Source organism: Oncorhynchus clarkii, chromosome 28, assembly GCF_045791955.1.
Source record: "Oncorhynchus clarkii lewisi isolate Uvic-CL-2024 chromosome 28, UVic_Ocla_1.0, whole genome shotgun sequence".
NCBI classification, from domain to species: Eukaryota; Metazoa; Chordata; class Actinopteri; order Salmoniformes; family Salmonidae; genus Oncorhynchus; species Oncorhynchus clarkii.
In genome coordinates this window covers 42048426-42070354 of record NC_092174.1, presented here as the reverse complement: position 1 = coordinate 42070354, position 21929 = coordinate 42048426, and the positions used below count along the sequence as shown (strand labels likewise).

At 43.2% G+C, this 21929-nt stretch overlaps 1 protein-coding gene across 1 annotated transcript in view; it reads left to right on the top strand.

Moving 5' to 3' along the window:
- Positions 1-801: 801 nt before the first annotated feature.
- The window catches only part of LOC139386794 (CUB domain containing protein 2), a 30533-nt gene continuing 9405 nt past the window's right edge, over positions 802-21929 (top strand). Inside the window, exon 1 of the mRNA XM_071132599.1 lies at positions 802-1462. Within this exon, the coding sequence (XP_070988700.1) occupies positions 802-1462 (661 nt within the window). The remainder of the gene's footprint in view (positions 1463-21929) is intronic.

The window sequence follows — 21929 nt, the reverse complement described above, 5'->3', positions numbered from 1 at the left end:
TGGAGCTACCCTCTATAACATGCTACATGCTACCCTGCCGCCCCAAATGAACCAACAGCATCACCTAGGACTATATGTTCTCTACCAGACTCATGGGTAGAAAGTTTAGCGTAGCATCAGGTCCATCCAGTATGCATAATAATACAGTCCACACTCAAAAGGAGATTACTCAAATGTGTTTCATTTTGGAGTATAGGCTAGACCAATTACGTACCAAAGACATATTTTTAAAATGTTTTTCTGCCGTGCGTAATATGCGGTAGGCTATTAGGCTATCTATTATTTTAAGGGCACAATCATTATTATTTTTTTCGGTCTCCTATATAGGCTCTACTAGTACGGGTGTTTTGAATGAATCATCACCTTAGAAAGCGCTGTCCATTTTGTTGTGTAAGGCTTTGACACACCATCCACAACGACCATGTTTTACACTCAGTTTGGACCTGTGGTTGAACTTCTTTCTTCAAATTGATCAATCACAGTGAGGTGAGTTTTAAAAGCATGATAATGTATTGATAAGTGTTTGATGTGATTTTCATTGATATCAGAGTGGTTAGAGGGACAATAGAGCGCTGAGTATCAGGCCATTAGTGACCTGATGGGTGTTAGCCAGTTGGGTACAACCACAGCATGTCCAGAGTGCATAAAAGGAGATTACCGTGACTCAACATTTAAAAAAATTGAAAAAAGTAACCGTGACTCAACGGTCATGTGGAATCTTACTGCGGTCATGACTCATGACTGCCGGTGTGACGGTAATAGGTAACCGCAACAGCACTACTCTAGGATGAGTCAAACGTCATGACAGGAACTAAAGATGAGTCAAACGTCATGACAGGAACTAAAGATGAGTCAAACGTCATGACAGGAACTAAAGATGAGTCAAACGTCATGACAGGAACTAAAGATGAGTCAAACGTCATGACAGGAACTAAAGATGAGTCAAACGTCATGACAGGAACTAAAGATGAGTCAAACGTCATGACAGGAACTAAAGATGAGTCAAACGTCATGACAGGAACTAAAGATGAGTCAAACGTCATGATAGGAACTAAAGATGAGTCAAAAGTCATGACAGGAACTAAAGATGAGTCAAAAGTCATGACAGGAACTAAAGATGAGTCAAAAGTCATGACAGGAACTAAAGATGAGTCAAACGTCATGACAGGAACTAAAGATGAGTCAAACGTCATGACAGGAACTAAAGATGAGTCAAACGTCATGACAGGAACTAAAGATGAGTCAAAAGTCATGACAGGAACTAAAGATGAGTCAAACGTCATGATAGGAACTAAAGATGAGTCAAAAGTCATGACAGGAACTAAAGATGAGTCGAATGTCATGACAGGAACTAAAGATGAGTCAAACGTCATGATAGGAACTAAAGATGAGTCAAAAGTCATGACAGGAACTAAAGATGAGTCGAATGTCATGACAGGAACTAAAGAGGAAGTCATGGGAGGTTCTCACTGAGACATTACATTTGACATTTTAGTAATTTAGCAGACTCTTTTATCCAGAGCGACTTACAATTAGTTAAGCTATATTCTTCAAGAATCAATGGGTAAATATCAAGAACGGAAACAACCAAATTAACAGATACCCAAAACTCAGACTGTTTTTGCATCTAAAACGCTGTTTATGAATTTGAGATTGATTAGATTGCCTCACTTGCCCTCTGTTGTATCCTGTATCCTATATCCTGTATCCTGTATCCTGTATCCTGTGCACTTAACAAATAAACGTTGAAACTTAAAAACATGTACACCAAAACAAGTGACGGGGCTGTCGTTTTGTGTTTTTCTTTTGTTCATATCCCAGACTGTAGCTTTAATGCAGCGAGACAGACAGACAGACTCACAAAGCTCTATGGGATGAGTAAACGTGATATCGGAGACCAAACGGTAATGGGGAGGAGGATCTCAGAGAGACATTTCGTTCCGCGGTTCCAAACAGCATCAAAACTCATTAATAATGAATGACGTCATGCATTAAACACAGGTTGTGGCATCTCAAATGGCACCCTATTCTCTATATAGTGCACTACTTCAAATGGCACCCTATTCCCTATATAGTGCACTACTTCAAATGGCACCCTATTCCCTATATAGTGCACTACTTCAAATGGCACCCTATTCCCTATACAGTGCACTACTTTTGAAGTAGCTACAGTCTACTTTTTAAGTAGTGCACTATATAGGGAATTGGGTGCCATTTGAAGTAGTGCACTATATAGGGAATAGGGTGCCATTTGAAGTAGTGCACTATATAGGGAATAGGGTGCCATTTGGGACGCGGTCCTAATCGGTGCATCGTTCGGTTTGTAATCTCTGTTTTCCGGAGAGTCGTTGTTTGGCAAGACACAAAACAACTCATCTTCTTCATAAATTCTCCATGCCTTTTTGATAGGAGAATAAATTATCTATTATTCATCACAAGTTAAAGGGTGACGTCTTGATGTAGACGTGTCAGACGAAAGCATGGTGCGTTTGTAGTCAGTGGTACATCTGTTTCTCCTCACCCTCACAGAAACAGCCAACTCTTCAGTGATCTGTCATTGTAACATACACCCCAGGGCACCAAAGAAGAAGAAGCACTGTTCAAGTATAGAGTATAGAGATGGAGTCGTACATTAAAAAGGATCTACAAATACTATTTTTCTTCTCTTTATATTCTTCTTATTCTTCTCGTTATATTCCAGTGTGTGTGTGTGTGTGTGTGTGTGTGTGTGTGTGTGTGTGTGTGTGTGTGTGTGTGTGTGTGTGTCAAGAGGGACTGTGCTTAACCAACAGTAGCACAGGAAGGACATTTTCATCATAGCACAGGAACCCCGGGGGGTGGTTGCTCAAATGATGATATGATATTGTGTGAAACACTAGTGTCCACTCACACGCAGGATAATATAATCCTCATTACCATATCCCATTCCAACATAATCATACAAAGAATTGGGCCAAAATCACAGTCTATTCCTAAGAGACAAAGGATATTTGAATGAGGAAAAATAATGTGTGGTGGTGTTAGATGTAGGGTGGTGGTGTTAGATGTAGGGTGGTGGTGTTAGATGTAGGGGTGGTGGTGTTAGATGTAGGGTGGTGGTATTAGATGTAGGGTGGGGGTGTTAGATGTAGGGTGGTGGTATTAGATGTAGGGTGGTGGTGTTAGATGTAGGGGTGGTGGTGTTAGATGTAGGGTGGTGGTGTTAGATGTAGGGTGGTGGTATTAGATGTAGGGTGGTGGTATTAGATGTAGGGTGGTGGTATTAGATGTAGGGTGGTGGTGTTAGATGTAGGGTGGTGGTGTTAGATGTAGGGTGGTGGTGTTAGATATAGGGTGGTGGTATTAGATGTAGGGTGGTGGTATTAGATGTAGGGTGGTGGTGTTAGATGTAGGGGTGGTGGTGTTAGATATAGGGTGGTGGTGTTAGATGTAGGGTGGTGGTATTAGATGTAGGATGGTGGTATTAGATGTAGGGTGGTGGTGTTAGATGTAGGGGTGGTGGTGTTAGAAGTAGGGTGGTGGTATTAGATGTAGGGTGGTGGTGTTAGATGTAGGGTGGTGGTATTAGATGTAGGGTGGTGGTGTTAGATGTAGGGTGGTGGTGTTAGATGTAGGGTGGTGGTATTAGATGTAGGGTGGTGGTATTAGATGTAGAGTGGTGGTGTTAGATGTAGGGGTGGTGGTGTTAGATGTAGGGTGGTGGTGTTAGATGTAGGGTGGTGGTGTTAGATATAGGGTGGTGGTGTTAGATGTAGGGTGGGGGTGTTAGATGTAGGGTGGTGGTGTTAGATGTAGGGGTGGTGGTATTAGATGTAGGGTGGTGGTATTAGGTGTAGGGTGGGGGTGTTAGATATAGGGTGGTGGTGTTAGATGTAGGGTGGTGGTATTAGATGTAGGGTGGTGGTATTAGATGTAGGGTGGTGGTGTTAGATGTAGGGTGTTGGTGTTAGATGTAGGGTGGTGGTGTTAGATGTAGGGGTGGTGGTATTAGATGTAGGGTGGTGGTGTTAGATGTAAGGTGGTGTTAGATATAGGGTGTGGGTGATGTTAAATATAGGGTGGTGGTGTTAGATGTAGGGTGGTGGTGTTATATGTAGGGTGGTGGTGTTAGATGTAGGGTGGTGGTGTTAGATGTAAGGTGGTGTTAGATATAGGGTGTGGGTGATGTTAAATATAGGGTGGTAGTGTTAGATCTAGGGTGGTGGTGTTAGATGTAGGGTGGTGGTGTTAGATGTATGGTGGTGGTGTTAGATGTAGGGTGGGGGTGTTAGATGTAGAGTGGTGGTGTTAGATGTAGGGTGGTGGTGTTAGATGTAGGGTGGTGGTGTTAGCTGTAGGATGGTAGTGTTAGATGTAGGGTGGTGGTGTTAGATAAGGGTCATGGTGTTAGATGTAGGGGTGGTGTTTGATAAAGGTTGGGGTGATGTTAAATATAGGGTGGTGGTGTTAGATGCAGGGTGGTGGTATTAGATGTAGGGCGTGGGTGATGTTAAAAATAGGGTGGTGGTGTTAGATGTAGGGTGGTGGTGTTAGATGTAGGGTGGTGGTGTTAGGTGTAGGGTGGTGATGTTAAATATAGGGTGGTGGTGTTAGATGTAGGGTGGTGGTGTTAGATGTAGGGTGGTGGTATTACATGTAGAGTGGTGGTGTTAGATGTAGGGTGGTGGTGTTAGATGTAGGGTGGGGGTGTTAGATGTAGAGTGGTGGTGTTAGATGTAGGGTGGTGGTGTTAGATATAGGGTGGTGGTGTTAGATGTAGGGGTGGTGGTGTTAGATATAGGGTGGTGGTGTTAGATGTAGGGGTGGTGGTGTTAGATATAGAGTGGTGGTGTTAGATGTAGAGTGGTGGTGTTAGATGTAGAGTGGTGGTGTTAGATGTAGAGTGGTGGTGTTAGATGTAGGGGTGGTGGTGTTAGATGTAGAGGGTGGTGGTGTTAGTGGTGGTGTTAGATGTAGGGTGGTGGTGTTAGATGTAGGGTGGTGGTGTTAGATGTAGGGTGGTGGTGTTAGATAAGGGTCATGGTGTTAGATGTAGGGTGGTGGTGTTAGATACCAGCGCCCATAGGGATTTCTATATAGGGATTTCTATATAGGGAGTATGGAATACACAATGAGAATATGGGAATGAGGATATGGACAAAATGAAGTCGCTGTGATCTCAAGAGGACAGGGAGGGAAAGAGAAGATTGGACAGATCTTAGTGTAGAAGCTACCAGGATAACTTACAGTATAAGGTTTAAGGTATATTTAAGCAATAAGGCCTGCGGGGGGGGGGGGGGGGGGGGGTATGGATTATATAGCAGGGCTAAGGGCTGTTCTTAGTCACCACGCAACACGGAGCCATATTCCACAAACCCCCGAGGTGCCTTATTGCTATTATAAACTGGTTACCAACGTCATTAGTGCAGTAAAAATAAATGTTTTGTCATACCCGTAGTATATGGTCTGATATACCACGGCTGTCAGCCAATGAGCATTCAGGGCTCCAAACACTCAGTTTATAATAAGCTAAACTCAGCAAAAAAATAAACGTCCTCTCACTGAAAGCTGCGTTTATTTTCAGCAAACTTAACATGTGTAAATATTTGTATGACCATTTAACAAGATTCAACAACTGAGACATAAACTAAACGAGTTCCACAGACATGTGACTAATAGAAATGGAATAATGTGTCCCTGAACAAAGGGGGGGGGGTCAAAATCAAAAACAGTCAGTATCTGGTGTGGCCACCAGCTGCATTAAGTACTGCAGTGCATCTCCTCATGGACTGCACCAGATTTGCCCGTTCTTGCTGTGAGATGTTACCCAACTCTTCCACCAAGACACCTGCAAGTTCCTGGACATTTCTGGGGGGAATGGCCCTAGCCCTCACCCTCTGATCCAACAGCTCCCAGACGTGCTCAATGGGATTGAGATCCGGGCTCGTCGCTGGACTTGGCAGAACACTGACATTCCTGTCTTGCAGGAAATCACGCACAGAACGAGCAGTATGGCTGGTGGCATTGTCATGCTGGAGGGTCATGTCAGGATGAGCCTGCAGGAAGGGTACCACATGAGGGAGGAGGATGTCTTCCCTGTAATGCACAGAGTTGAGATTACCTGCAATGACAACAAGCTCAGTCCGATGATGCTGTGATACACCGCCCCAGACCATGACGGACCCTCCACCTCCAAATCGATCCCGCTCCAGAGTACAGGCCTCGGTGTAACGCTCATTCCTTTGACGATAAATGCAAATCCGACCATCACCCCTGGTGAGACAAAACCGCAACTCGTCAGTGAAGAGCACTTTCTGCCAGCCCTGTCTGGTCCAGCGACGGTGGGTTTGTGCCCTTAGGCAACGTTGTTGCAGATGATGTCTGGTGAGGACCTTCCTTACAACAGGCCTACAAGTCCTCAGTCCAGCCTCTCTCCGCCTATTGCGGACAGTCTGAGCACTGATGGAGGGATTGTGCTTTCTTGGTGTAACTCAGGCAGTTGTTATTGCCATCCTGTACCTGCAGGTGTGATGTTCGGATGTACCGATCCTGTGCAGGTGTTGTTACACTTTGTCTGCCACTGCGAGGACGATCAGCTATCCGTCCTGTCTCCCTGTAGCGCTGTCTTAGGCGTCTCACAGTACGGACATTGCAATTTATTGCCCAGGCTACATCTGTAGTCCTCATGCCTCCTTGCAGCATGCCTAAGGCACGTTCACGCAGATGAGCAGGGACCCTGGGCATCTTTCTTTTGGTGTTTTTCAGAGTGAGTAGAAAGGCCTCTTTAGTGTCCTAAATTTTCAGAACTGTGACCTTAATTGCCTACCGTCTGTAAGCTGTTAGTGTCTTAACAACCGTTCCACAGGTGCATGTTCATTAATTGTTTATGGTTCATTGAACAAGCATGGGAAACAGTGTTTAAACCCTTTACAATGAAGATGTGAAGTTATTTGGATTTTTATTAATTATCTTTGAAAGACAGGGTCCTGAAAAAGGGAAGTTTTTTGCTGAGTTTATATGGCTCTCCGCAACAGAGCACTAGAGGTAAAATAGGAAAGGAAAAACTCCAACCACTCAAATGTGAAATTATAGATCATATATGGAAGTTATTATATAGCATAACTATGGCTTAATTACTTAAAAGGCACATGAGACACACACAAGCAGACATCCTTGCAAACCATAGTACATTACAGTAACATTAGTACAACCCAACCATATGATAGAAGCCATAGTATTTTACACTAACATTAGTACAACCCAACCATATGATAGAAGCCATAGTATATTACACTAACATTAGTACAACCCAACCATATGATAGAAGCCATAGTATTTTACAGTAACATTAGTACAACCCAACCATATGATAGAAGCCATAGTATATTACACTAACATTAGTACAACCCAACCATATGATAGAAGCCATAGTATTTTACAGTAACATTAGTACAACCCAACCATATGATAGAAGCCATAGTATATTACACTAACATTAGTACAACCCAACCATATGATAGAAGCCATTGTATTTTACAGTAACATTAGTACAACTCAACCATATGATAGATGCCATTTTGCTGACATGAAAAAATAACAATCAAGCAATGGTTAGAGGACGAACGCTGACCAAACTTCAAACATCAAAAGCTTCACCTAATTGAATTCAGCATTTCTCTGAGGCATATCCTCTTTCAACTTGATCTCACGAGTATGTCTGTACTCTGTAAAATGTCTGTTTTGACCCAGAAAGAAGGACTCTGAGTGAGTGTACATCAGTAGACTGGAGGCAGCTATCCCAGTCATTGGTCCCTTGGCCTCGGACGTCTCTGGTCCTCTCAGTTAGTGGCTTTTCTTAGCTTCCCACTAATGACTGTTGACTTGAATTGAAAGGTCACAATACACATGAAATGTAACTACATAAACCCAAGCACTCACAACTAACAGTTACATTTCTGCTGACAGAAAATCCTTTGCAAAGAGGAAGGGAAAACACGATCGCTGGTACAAACACTCAAATCAAAAGGTTTATTGTGTTCAAAACAGAGTTTTGACAGGAGTTTTGACAGGAGTTTTGACAGGAGTTCTAACAGGAGTTCTAACAGGAGTTCTAACAGGAGTTCTAACAGGAGTTCTAACAGGAGTTTTGACAGGAGTTTTGACAGGAGTTCTAACAGGAGTTCTAACAGGAGTTCAAATCAAACTTTATTAGTCACATGCACCGAATACAACTTAAGTCTAATACAAGCTTAGACTTTTCCTGTAAAATGCTTCCTTACAAGCCCTTAACCAACAGTGTAGTTCAAGAAGATTTAAGAAAATATTTACCAAGTAGACTAAAATAAAAAAGTAATAATAAAAAGTAACACAATAAGAATAACGAGGCTACATACAGGGGGCACCGGTACCGAGTCAGTGTGATAGGGGGTACAGGTTAGTTGAAGTAATTTGTACTTGTACAGTGCCTTGCAAAAGTATTCATCCCCCTTGGCGGTTTTCCTATTTTGTTGCATTACAATTTGTAATTTAAATAGATTTTTATTTGGATTTCATTTTAACACAAAATAGTCCAAATTGGTGAAGTGAAATGGAAAAAAATAACTTGTTTCAAAAAATGTAAAAAAGGAAAACTGATGAGTGCATATGTATTCACCCCCTAAATATGATCTGGTGCAACCAATTACCTTCAAAAGTCACATAATTAGTTAAATAAAGTCCACCTGTGGTCAATCTAAGTGGAAAAATGATCTGTCACATGATCTCAGTATATATACACCTGTTCTGAAAGGCCCCAGAGTCTGCAACACCATTAAGCAAGGGGCACCACCAAGCAAGCAACACTATGAAGACCAAGGAGCTCTCCAAACAGGTCAGGGACTAAGTTGTGGAGAAGTACAGATCAGGGTTGCGTTATAAAAAAATATCTGACACTTTGAACATCCCACAGAGCACCATTAAAACCATTATTAAAACATTAAAAAATTTAACAAACCTGCCAAGAGAGGGCCGCCCACCAAAACTGACGGACCAGGCAAGGAGGGCATTAATCAGAGACGCAACAAAGAGACCAAAGATAAACCTGGAGGAGCTGCAAAGTTCCACAGCGGAGATTGGAGTATCTGTCCATAGAACCACTTTAAGCAGTTCACTCCACAGAGCTGAGTTTTACAGAAGAGTGGCCAGACAAAAAGCCATTGCTTAAAGAAAAAAATAAGCAAACACGTTTGGTGTTTGCCAAAAGGCATGTGGGAGACTCCCCAAACATACGGAAGGAGGTACTCTGGTCAGATGAGACTAAAATTGAGCTTTTTGGCCATCAAGGAAAAAGCTGTCTGGCGCAAACCAACACCTCTAATCACCCCGAGATTACCATCCCCACACCACATGGTGGTGGCAGCATCATGCTGTGGGGATGTTTTTTATTGGCAGGGACTGTGAAACTGGTCAGAATTGAAGGGATGACGGATGGCGCTAAATACAGGGAAATTCTTGAGGGAAACCTGTTTCAGTCTTCCAGAGATTTGAGACTGGGGCGGAGGTTCACCTTCCAGCAGGATGAAGCATACGGCTAAATGAAAACTCGAGTGGTTTAAGGGGAACATTTAAATGTCTTGGAATGGCCTTGTCAAAGCCCAGACCTCAATCCAATTGAGAATCTGTGGTAGGACTTAAAGATTGCTGTACACCAGCGGAACCCATCCAACTTGATGGAGCTGGAGCAGTTTTGCCTTGAAGAAGGCAAAAATCCCAGTGACTAGATTTGCCAAGCTTACAGAGACATGACCCAAGAGACTTTCAGCTGTAATTGCTGCAAAAGGTGGCTCTACGAAGTATTGACTTTAGGGGGTGAATAGTTTTGTTGTCTTATTTCTTGTTTGTTTCACAATAAAAAATATTTTGTATCTTCAAAGTGGTAGGCATGTTGTGTAAATCAAATGATACAAATCCCCCAAAAATATATTTTAATTCCAGGTTGTAAGGCAACAAAATAGGAAAAATGCCAAGGGGGGTGAATACTTTCGCAAGCCACTGTAGGTGGGGGTGAAGTGACTATGCATAATAAACAGCGAGTAGCAGCAGTGTACAAAATTGTTCAGCAGTCTCATGGCTTGGGGGTAGAAGCTGTTGAGGAGCCTTTTGGTCCTAGACTTGGCCCTCCAGTACCGCTTGCCGTGCGGTAGCAGAGAAAACAGTCGACTGGAGTCTCTGACAATTTTATGGGCTTTACTCTGACACCTATTGTATAGGTTCTGGATGGCAGGAAGCTTGGCCCCAGCGATGTACTGGGCCATTCGCTCTACCCTCTGTAGTGCCTTACCAGCAGTTTCCATACCAGGTGATGATGCAACCGGTCAGGATGCTCTCGATGGTGCAGCTGGAGAACCTTTTGAGGATCTGGGGACCCATGCCAAAGGTTTTCAGTCTCCTGAGGGGGAAAGTTTTTTTCGTGCCCTCTTCGCGACTGTCTGGTATGTTTGGACCATGATAGTTTGTTTGTGATGTGGACACCAAGGAACATCAAACTCTCGACCAGCTCCACTACAGCCCCATCGATGTTAATGGGGGCCTTTTCGGCCTACCTTTTCCTGTAGTCCACGATCAGCTCCTTTGTCTTGCTCACATTGAAGGAGAGGTTGTTGTCCTGGCACCACACTGCCAGTTATCTGACCTCCTCCCTATAGGCTGTCTCATCATTGTCGGTGATCAGGCCTACCACTGTTGTGTCGTCAGCAAACTTAATGATGGTGTTGGAGTCGTGTTTGGCCACGCAGTTGTGGGTGAACAGGGAATACAGGGGGGACGAAGGGTCTTGGGTGTTTGTGAGGAAACTGTTGATGTGAGCCACGACCAGCCTTTCAAAGCACTTCATGGCTACCGACGTGAGTGCCACGGGGCGGTAATCATTTAGGCAGGTTACCTTCACTTGTTCACATGTACTCAAGGCATGTGCGGGTCAAGTGTCTTCACTTGGGCACAGGGACTATGGTGGTCTGCTTGAAACATGCAGGTATTACAAACTCAGTCAGGGAGTGGTTGAAAATGTCAGTGAAGACACTTGACCCGCACATGCCTTGAGTACATGCCCTGGTAATCCATCTGGCCCAGCGGCTTTGTGAATGTTGACCTGTTTAAAGGTTTTGTTCACATCAGCTACCGAGAGCGTTAGCACACAGTCATCCAGAACAGCTGGTGCTCTCGTGCATGCTTCAGTGTTGCTTGCCTCGAAGTGAGCATAAAAGGCTTGTGTCACTGGGCAGTTCGTGGCTGTGCTTCCCTTTGTAGTCCGTAATAGTTTGCAAGCCCCACCACATCCGACGAGCGTCAGAGCCGGTGTAGTAGGATCCAATCTTAATCCTGTATTGAAGCTTTGCTTGTTTGATGGATCGTCTGAGGGCAAAGCAGGATTTCTTATAAACGTCCGGATTAGTCTCCCGCTCCTTGAAAGGGGCAGCTCTAGCCTTTAACTCAATGCGGATGTTGCCTGTAATCCATGGCTTCTGGTTGGGATATGTACGTACAGTTACTGTGCGGACCACGTCGTCAATGCACTTATTGATGAAGCTGATGACTGAGGTGGTGTACTCCTCAACACCATTGGATGAATCCCAGAACATATTCCAGTTCTGACAGGAGTTCTGATAAGAGTTCTGACAGGAGTTCTGATAAGAGTTCTGACAGGCTTTTGAATATGTGCTTCTACCAACACAACCTCCAACAAGATCCATGTCTATTTACTCTTGGGTCTGCTGAGCTCAGACATTAGATTCTCGTCAGAATAAATTATAGCTCCTTGACCATCACATCATTGGCATGTTGTTCTTCCTCCATGCATCTTCCCTTCCCACTGTGTCCTGTAACCAAATCCTTGTCAGTTAGGAAGGAAAAGCACCTGGTCTCTCCATCAGACCTGGGTTCAAATATCCTTTATTTTTATAAGCTCAATCAAGCATAAAGCTAAAGCATTTGAAATTAAAAAAAATACTATATACTTTAAACACAGGTCTCCACAACATCCTAATGCCTCAATCAGAGACGGCCTGGGTTTATAGAGGATCATCAGTAGCCATTAGGGAGGGAGGCTTGTTGATGAATGGAGGGGCAACTATACACACCACCTCTCAACCCGTCCTCACTCCCCTAAACCACCTCTCAACCCATCATCAATCCCCAAAACCACCTCTCAACCCGTCCTCACTCCTCTAATCCACCTCTCAACCCATCATCAATCCCCAAAACCACCTCTCAACCCGTCCTCACTCCCCAAAACCACCTCTCAACCCATCATCAATCCCCAAAACCACCTCTCAACCCGTCCTCACTCCCCTAAACCACTTCTCAACCTGTCCTCACTCCTCTAAACCACCTCTCAACCCATCATCAATCCCCAAAACCACCTCTCAACCCGTCCTCACTCCCCTAAACCACCTCTCAACCCATCATCAATCCCCAAAACCACCTCTCAACCAGTCTTCACTCCCCTAAACCACCTCTCAACCCGTCCTCACTCCCCAAAACCACCTCTCAACCCGTCCTCACTCCCCAAGGATGCACAACTGACTGGGTTTGCTTGAGTTCCACCACGACTGCCCAATATCTAATTCGTCCATAATTAGAAAATACGACTTTATCAACTTCCTGTTTTACTCCACGGAACCCAAGCCATTACTAACAATGTTTGGGAATATGTGTCTGTTCAATTAGAACTTAATTGGTTAGAATCATCCCCAAGAGCATGACTGTTCAATAGCCGTTAAACCTATAGCATTTTATTATCAACCCAGAGCCATTAGCAGTGGTGGTAGGTTCATGTCTAAATTCATCTCTAAATGGCCTCAGGGTAGGGGTTTACAGTGCCAGTCTAAAGTTTGGACACATCTACTCATTTATTTTTACTATTTTATACATTGTAGAATAATAGTGAAGACATCAAAACTATGAAATAACACATATGGAATCATGTAGTAACCAAAAAAGTGTTAAACAAATCAAAATATATCATATATTTGTGATTATTCAAAGTAGTCACCTTTTGCTTTGATGACAGCTTTGCACACTCTTGGCAGTCTCTCAACCAGCTTCATGAAGTAGTCACCTGGAATGCTAGGAGCTTCCACATATGCTGAGCACTTGTTGGCTGCTACTCCATCACTCTGGAGGTACAACTCATCCCAAACCATCTCAATTGGTTTGAGGTCAGGTGATTGTGAAGGCCAGGTCATCTGATGCAGCACTCCATCACTCTCTTTCTTGGTCAAATAGTTCTTACACAGCATGGAGGTGTGTGTTGTGTCATTGTCCTGTTTAAAAACAAAGTATAGTCCCAATAAGCGCAAACCAGATGGGATGGCATATGGCTGCAGAATGCTTTGGTAGCCATGCTGGTTAAATGTCCCTTGATTTCTAAATCACAGACAGTGTCACCAGCAAAGCACCATCACACCTCCTCCATGCTTCACCGTGGGAACCACACATGCGGAGATCATCTGTTCACCTACTCTGCGTCTCACAAAGACACGGCGGTTGGAACCAAAAATATCAAATTTGGACTCATCAGACTAAAGGACAGATTTCCGCCCGTCTAATGTCCATTGCTCGCATTTCTTGACCCAAACAAGTCTCTTCTTCTTATTGGTGTCCTTAATTATTATAACGTTATCATCCTAACATACACGCTTCAGACGTTACGAACTACGCGCAAAGACAACAAAAAAACCTAGCTAACACACCGTGGGATTGCCTTCACTCCAAAAGTGTGTTGCTATGATAATAATCCCTGTTACAACAGTTCTTAGCCACGTAGTTCCGTTTGTCTTACCATTTCCCCCGCATAGCGAACACGTAAACAACGACACAGTCTGAAAGGGTAATTGCCAGTTACACTGTATATTTGACTCCATTATGGATTTTAATTTGATTTATCCTTTATTTAACTCGGCAAGTCAGTTAAGAACAAATTCTTATTTACAATGACGGCCTACACCGGCCCAACCTGGACGATGCTGGGCCAATTGTGTGAATTCGAACCAGGGACTGTAGTGATGCTTCTTGCACTGAGATGCAGTGCCTTAGACCGCTGGGCCACTCGGAAGCCCATTAATTATTTATTAATTATACCCAATCCCTAATACCCAATCCCTAATACCCAATCACTAATCCCTAATACCCAATCACTAATACCCAATCCCTAATACCCAATCACTAATCCCTAATACCCAATCACTAATACCCAATCACTAATACCCAATCCCGAATACCCAATCACTAATACCCAATCACTAATACCCAATCACTAATACCCAATCACTAATACCCAATCACTAATACCCAATAGCCAATCACTAATAGCCAATCACTAATCCCTAATACCCACTCCCTAATACCCAATCACTAATACTCAATCACTAATACCCAATCACTAATACCCAATCACTAATACCCAATAGCCAATCACTAATACCCAATCACTAATCCCTAATACCCAATCACTAATCCCTAATACCCAATCCCTAATACCCAATCACTAATACCCAATAGCCAATCACTAATACCCAATCCCTAATACCTAATAGCCAATCACTAATACCCAATCACTAATACCCAATCACTAATACCCAATAGCCAATCACTAATACCCAATCCCTAATACACAATCACTAATACCCAATCACTAATACCTAATAGCCAATCACTAATACCTAATAGCCAATCACTAATACCCAATCACTAATACTCAATCCCTAATACTCAATCACTAATACCCAATCCCTAATACCCAATCACTAATACCTAATAGCCAATCACTAATACCCAATAGCCAATCACTAATACCCAATCCCTAATACACAATCACTAATACCCAATCACTAATACCCAATAGCCAATCACTAATACCCAATAGCCAATCACTAATACCCAATCACTAATCCCTAATACCCAATCACTAATACCGAATCACTAATACCTAATAGCCAATCACTAATACCTAATAGCCAATCACTAATACCCAATCACTAATACTCAATCCCTAATACTCAATCCCTAATACCCTATCACTAATACCCAATCCCTAATACCCAATCCCTAATACCCAATCACTAATACCCAATCACTAATACCCAATAGCCAATCACTAATACCCAATCACTAATACCTAATTCCTAATACCTAATCCCTAATACCCAATCCCTAATACCCAATCACTAATACCTAATCCCTAATACCCAATCACTAATACCTAATCCCTAATACCCAATCTCTAATACCCAATCACTAATACCCAATCCCAAATACCCAATCACTAATACCCAATAGCCAATCACTAATACCCAATCACTAATACCTAATCCCTAATACCCAATCACTAATACTTAATCCCTAATACCCAATCTCTAATACCCAATCACTAATACCCAATCACTAATACCCAATCAGTCATTTGTTTTCAGTTAGAAGCTTATTGTTTTGTATTTTAGTTGTTTCCTTTCTACCCTTCTCTCTAGTGTGTACTCTTTAATGGCCAATTGTGGATTTAAAAACTAATAGACTAGTGGGAAAGAATATGGTGAAACTTTCTCTACAGCTAAACCCATGAATGAGTACACATTTATCTGGGTAGAGAATGGGACTGCAGAGCCCAGTCTGTAGCAAGATAGATCCAGCTGGTGCCACCCAGAGCCCTGGGCATGGTGCATACGTGGTTCAGACCCCAGTCCATCTGGCTGTCAGGAAGCAGAGGGCAGTGCCAGTTCATAGCAGAGCCAATGTGTCACCATGGGGCCTCATTTATCAATCAGGAAACAAAATCAGAGCGTAAATCATGCGTGGGAAAATGTCCGTGCAAAGTGTGAGATTTATCAATATGAACTGCTGCTTGCGAGTTTCAGTACATTTACACACGGCCTGTGACCATACGCACGTACAGTGCCAAGTGGTGGAACAAGGGAACTGCTTGTCAAGCATAGAATGGGGAAAATAAATGTTGAAAATGTCTGAAATTGTAAGAGTAATAATTAAATAATTTTTCGATTTCATTGTATTTCCATTGTGAATTCAATCGACATATCTTGACAGGCATATATTTTGACCACATCAGTAAAAAAAAAATCTGATAATTATCTATATAAAGTATAGTCATTGGTAAAACTTGAGTGAAAGTGAAACTATTGTGTAAATACCATGAAAGACAGAGATGTTGAGAAATTGACTGAGAGGCTGATCTCAGCTCGTTTTTAGATAAAGGTGGGACTTTTTGTTGTTATTGCAGAAAGTGAAGATTGTCTCATCAGATATCGTTTCCCAAAGCCAATCATATAGTATTTTTGCGAGGATTTAAGAGCTACTTTTGAATGGCAAACACATGCCATTCCGGTGCACATCCAAGTGCTATCCACCCTTGAGTTTCTGGCAATAGGCACTTTTCAAAGGGAGCTTGCCGATCGGCATCTCACAGCCCTCGATGAGGGCAATGTTTTCGATGCAATCATCAGCATACACCATTGCACAACAGATTGAAGTCAAGATGGGTTTCTTTGCCATCAATGGGTTCCCAAATACGAACGGAGCAACAGACGACACCCATATCGTCATAAAAGCTCCATCCCAAAATGAGTTCAACTCTTGTCAACAGAAAATACTTCCACTCTTAATGTGCAGGTGATGCGGGAAAAACACTGCATGACCAAAAGTATGTGGACACCTGCTCATCAAACATCTCATTCCAAAATCATGGAGTTGGTCCCCCTCTTTGCTGCTATAACAGCCTCAACTCTTCTGGAAAGGCTTTCCACTAAGGGACATATTTCCATTCAGCCACAAGAGCATTAGTGAGGTCAGGCACTGATGTTTGGCGATTAGGCCTGGCTCGCAGTCGGTGTTCCAATTCATCCCAAAGGTGTTCAATGTGGTTGACGTCAGGGCTCTTTGCAAGCCAGTCAAGTTCTTCCACACTGATCTCAACAAACTGTTTCTGTATGGACCTTGATTTGTGCACGGGAGCATGTCAATGTGTGTCTGTGGAGATTGCATGGCTGTGTGCTCGAAATAGCCGAATCCACTAATCTGAAGAAGGTGTCCACATACGCTGCTGAATGTGGTGGCTAGCTGACCAGGTGGAACGCATGACTCGTTCATTCTGTTGAGGAGGGGTGGCTTATTGGTGAGGATGAATGGCTTATTGGTGAGGATGAATGGCTTATTGGTGAGGATGGATGGCTTATTGGTGAGGATGAATGGCTTATTGGTGAGGATGGATGGCTTATTGGTGAGGATGGATGAATGGCTTATTGGTGAGGATGAATGGCTTATTGGTGAGGATGGATGGCTTATTGGTGAGGATGAATGGCTTATTGGTGAGGATGGATGGATGGCTTATTGGTGAGGATGGATGGCTTATTGGTGAGGTTGGATGGATGGCTTATTGGTGAGGTTGGATGGATGGCTTATTGGTGAGGATGAATGAATGGCTTATTGGTGAGGATGGATGGCTTATTGGTGAGGATGGATGGCTTATTGGTGATGGCTTATTGGTGAGGATGGCTTATTGGTGAGGATGGCTTATTGGTGAGGATGGATGGTGAGGTTGGATGGATGGCTTATTGGTGAGGATGGATGGCTTATTGGTGAGGATGGATGGCTTATTGGTGAGGATGGATGTCTTATTGGTGAGGATGGATGGCTTATTGGTGAGGATGGATGGCTTATTGGTGAGGATGGATGGATTGTTGGTGAGGATGGATGTCTTATTGGTGAGGATGGATGGCTTATTGGTGAGGATGGATGTCTTATTGGTGAGGATGGATGGCTTATTGGTCTTCTCTTTGGAGCTGTGTTTTAATTTTTACTGGTCAAGCCACAACTGAGCAAAATAAAACCTTTAGGTTGAACTCAATCTCTGACAGTAGCAACTCTATTTCAGTCTAAGAAAAGAAAAACAAACTTAGCTTTGTTAGGTTGCGACGTTGTCTTTCATGGTACAGTGTTGTATATCCCCACAGGCTTTAAAGGGATGATTTTGACCATATATGGTTAATTAGGGGCGTTTTTAAATGAAAATAGCCAAGGTCTTGTACAAGCACTGAGGCTGAGAACAATTGGTATTTATCAATGATTATCTCCTACCGGTGTGCATGCTCGTAGGATTGTTTGATAAATCACACTTTTTCTATGCGTACCAACATTTTAAAAAATCTATTCTGAAGTATTTTAGAATGGTTTCTACACAATATTGATAAATGAGGCCCCAGAGCTGCTAGGGCCATCATGGCTGCTAGGGCCATCAGGGTTGTTTGAGAAATCAGGGTTGATAGGGGCATAGGGTTGCTAGGGACATCAGGGATATTAGGGCCATGAGGGTTGTTAGGGCCATCAGGGTTGCTAGGGCCATGATGGTTGCTAGGAACATCGGGTTGCTAGGGTCATCAGCGTTGCTAGGGCCATAGGGTTAGCTATGTAGAGGGGCACTGTGGACCATGTTGATCATTACTTTATCTATCCACAATGCACTGCACGTGTTTATCCCCTGGTCATGTATCCCTCCTCTATCCATCTATCCCTCCTCTATCCCCTGGTCATGTATCCCTCCTCTATCCATCTATCCCTCCTCTATCCCTGGTCATCTATCCATGTATCCCTCCTCTATCCCCTGGTTAAGTATCCCTCCTCTATCCCTGGTCATGTATCTCTCCTCTATCCCCTGGTCAGGTATCCCTCCTCTATCCCTGGTCATGTATCCCTCCTCTATCCCTGGTCATGTATCCCTCCTCTATCCCCTGGTCAGGTATCCCTCCTCTATCCCCTGGTCATCTATCCCTCCTCTATCCCTGGTCATCTATCCATCTATCCCTCCTCTATCCCCTGGTCATGTATCCCTCCTCTATCCCTGGTCATGTATCCCTCCTATATCCCCTGGTCATGTATCCCTCCTCTATCCCCTGGTCCTGTATCCCTCCTCTATCCCTGGTCATGTATCCCTCCTCTATCCATGTATCCCTCCTCTATCCAGGTATCCCTCCTCTATCCCTGGTCATGTATCCCTCCTCTATCCATGTATCCCTCCTCTATCCAGGTATCCCTCCTCTATCCCTGGTCATGTATCCCTCCTCTATCCCTGGTCAGGTATCCCTCCTCTATCCCTGGTCATGTATCCCTCCTCTATCCAGGTATCCCTCCTCTATCCAGGTATCCCTCCTCTATCCAGGTATCCCTCCTCTATCCAGGTATCCCTCCTCTATCCAGGTATCCCTCCTCTATCCAGGTATCCCTCCTCTATCCAGGTATCCCTCCTCTATCCAGGTATCCCTCCTCTATCCAGGTGTCCCTCCTCTATCCAGGTATCCCTCCTCTATCCAGGTCTCACTGAGAGACGTTAAAGCATTTCACCATGTCACTGGATTTAGTTAGAAGTTTGGTACAAAAAAAAATACCAAAATGTCCTTACGTTGATTACTTTTTGCAAATCCAATCCGTTTTCCATGTTGATTTAATGTCATCGCATTGATTTTTTTGTGGTTGGGTAGAGGGTAGCTATCCCAGTGGGGAGTAGGGAGGGAGCCCTGGAGGGAGCCCTGGAGGGAGCCCTGGAAGAGAGGAAGAATCAGAACACAATTTGGTCACGTGGAAAGGATTCACAGGCCTTAAGACATATGGAGGACTATGGCGACTTCCTGTAACTATTAACATTGGCACCGACTATATCACACCCATGCGGAGAACCATGTACATTCACAAGCTGGCGAATAACCAACGTTCCACCAAAAGGCCACAGATAACTGACCAGTTCCATCAGCTGTAAATCTGGTGAGGAATATTCTACTGAATCTCTACTGTATCCTATGGAGAGTCATTCAGATCAATTATCTGACAGCAGGTTTCCCATTTTTTTTGTTTGTTTGTTCATATACTGTGTCTGAAATGGCACCCTGTTCTCTAATATAGCACATTGCTTTTGACCTGACCCCTATAGGTCATAGTCAAAAGTTGTGCACTGTATAGGGGACAGGGTGCTATTTCAGACACAACCATCTTGAGAGGATTTGACTCATCGGATTTGAATATTATCATAATTACCAGGGCTTTTATTTTGATTATTCTATTCTGTATTTTTAATTAGTTTTGTGAATATTCATGTGAGATCATAGCCGGATCAATCTGCTGATTAGGTGAGGTCATCATTACGACTCGGACGCCAGTGGTTAAATGGTAAAGGCTAGTAGTACAGCTTAAAACAAGTCTTCATACACACACACACACAAACACAGGCACGGGCACGTGCACACACACACACACACAAACACAGGCACGGGCGCGTGCACACACACACACAGGCACGGGCACGTGCGCACACACACAGGCACGGGCGCAATGCATACACACACACACAGCACACATATTATAAATACTTTATCTGAATCCACAAATCATACTCAAGAAGGATTTCCAAGGTCTTTGTATGCATGGACAGAGAAACCATCAAATATCCAGGCTACCCATAATACACACCGACACCGAGAGTGGTAAAACAGCTTAATGAAGTGGTTGTTTTGCTGAGGGCTATAACAGTAGCGTAATGTTTACCTGTCTGTGTCGGGGCCTCTACATCTCTCGCTCCTCCTGTTATGTGTTCTAGACGATTTATACTGGAGCCTGTCGCGTCACCTCGCTCACTGTATCATTCATTACATCAGTGCTGCCAATGCTTAAAGGAAAACTCTACCCAAAAACGATATTTTGGTATTCGTTTCATCGGTCCAAAAACTATCCAAAATATAGTTTTGGGGTGGAATTTCCCTTTAAATAGATAGACAATCAGACATGTTTTTCGAGTGACATTTCACCTGAAACAACAACTAAGATTATCGCACTGCACAGCACCAATGGCTTCTTCTTAGACGGACAGTGTGTGGGGAAAACGTCATGCCGCATTACATTTTTATGGGACTTCCTACGCTAGGCTAATGTCTGTGTTCAAAAGATAATTGCCATCTTTCTCATTCCCCCCGCATCCATTTGTGCTGTATCAGTTTCCGTCTCGTCTTTGAACTCCCATTTTGTTATTTTGCCTTTCCACTAAGCCGCTGTGTGGCCTTCAGAAAGCATGACTCATCATTGCAATGCAAAACGCCAACCAAGCAGCAACAGTAGCAACTAGCAAAAACAAAAACAAAATGGCCACCTATAGAGAACCTCATCCTGCAAGGTCAAGAGTCAAAGAGGCTCCTTATCGTTCATCACACAGCCCACACAGTATAATGCATTCCTCTCTCTCTCTCTCTCTCTCTCTAACGTACCTCAGCCTACTGTTATTGCTTTAGGAGGGAGGATTTAATTGTGTACCTATTGGCCATGGCGATAACTCATCTCCTCTATGCAATGAATGGCTGTATAAGGACGATCTCAATGGCACATGTTTATTCACGGTAGTCCGTGAGGGAGAGAGAGAACAGTTATAGACCCACCTTTTACAACTGGAGGAAAGAAATGACAGTGACGTAAAAAAAGTACCCAATTGTCATACATGAGTAAAAGTAAAGACGCCTTAATAGAAAATGACTCAAGTAAAAAGTAAAAATGACCCAGGAAAATACTACTTGAGTAAAAGTCTAAAAGTATCTGATTTTAAAATGTACTTGAGTACAGTGGTGTAAAAAGTACCCAAATGTCATACTTGAGAAAAAGTAAAGACGCCTTAATAGAAAATGACTCAAGTAAAAAGTAAAAATGACCCAGGAAAATACTACTTGAGTAAAAGTCTAAAAGTATCTGATTTTAAAATGTACTTGAGTACAGTGGTGTAAAAAGTACCCAAATGTCATACTTGAGAAAAAGATATACATCAGAGTGTATTTTTTAAGTCTGCTTAGTAAGTATGCCAGATCAGAGGCAGTAGGGATGACAATGCGTTATATTGACATCTGTGTGAATTGGACCATTATTCTGTCCTGCCTGAGCATTTG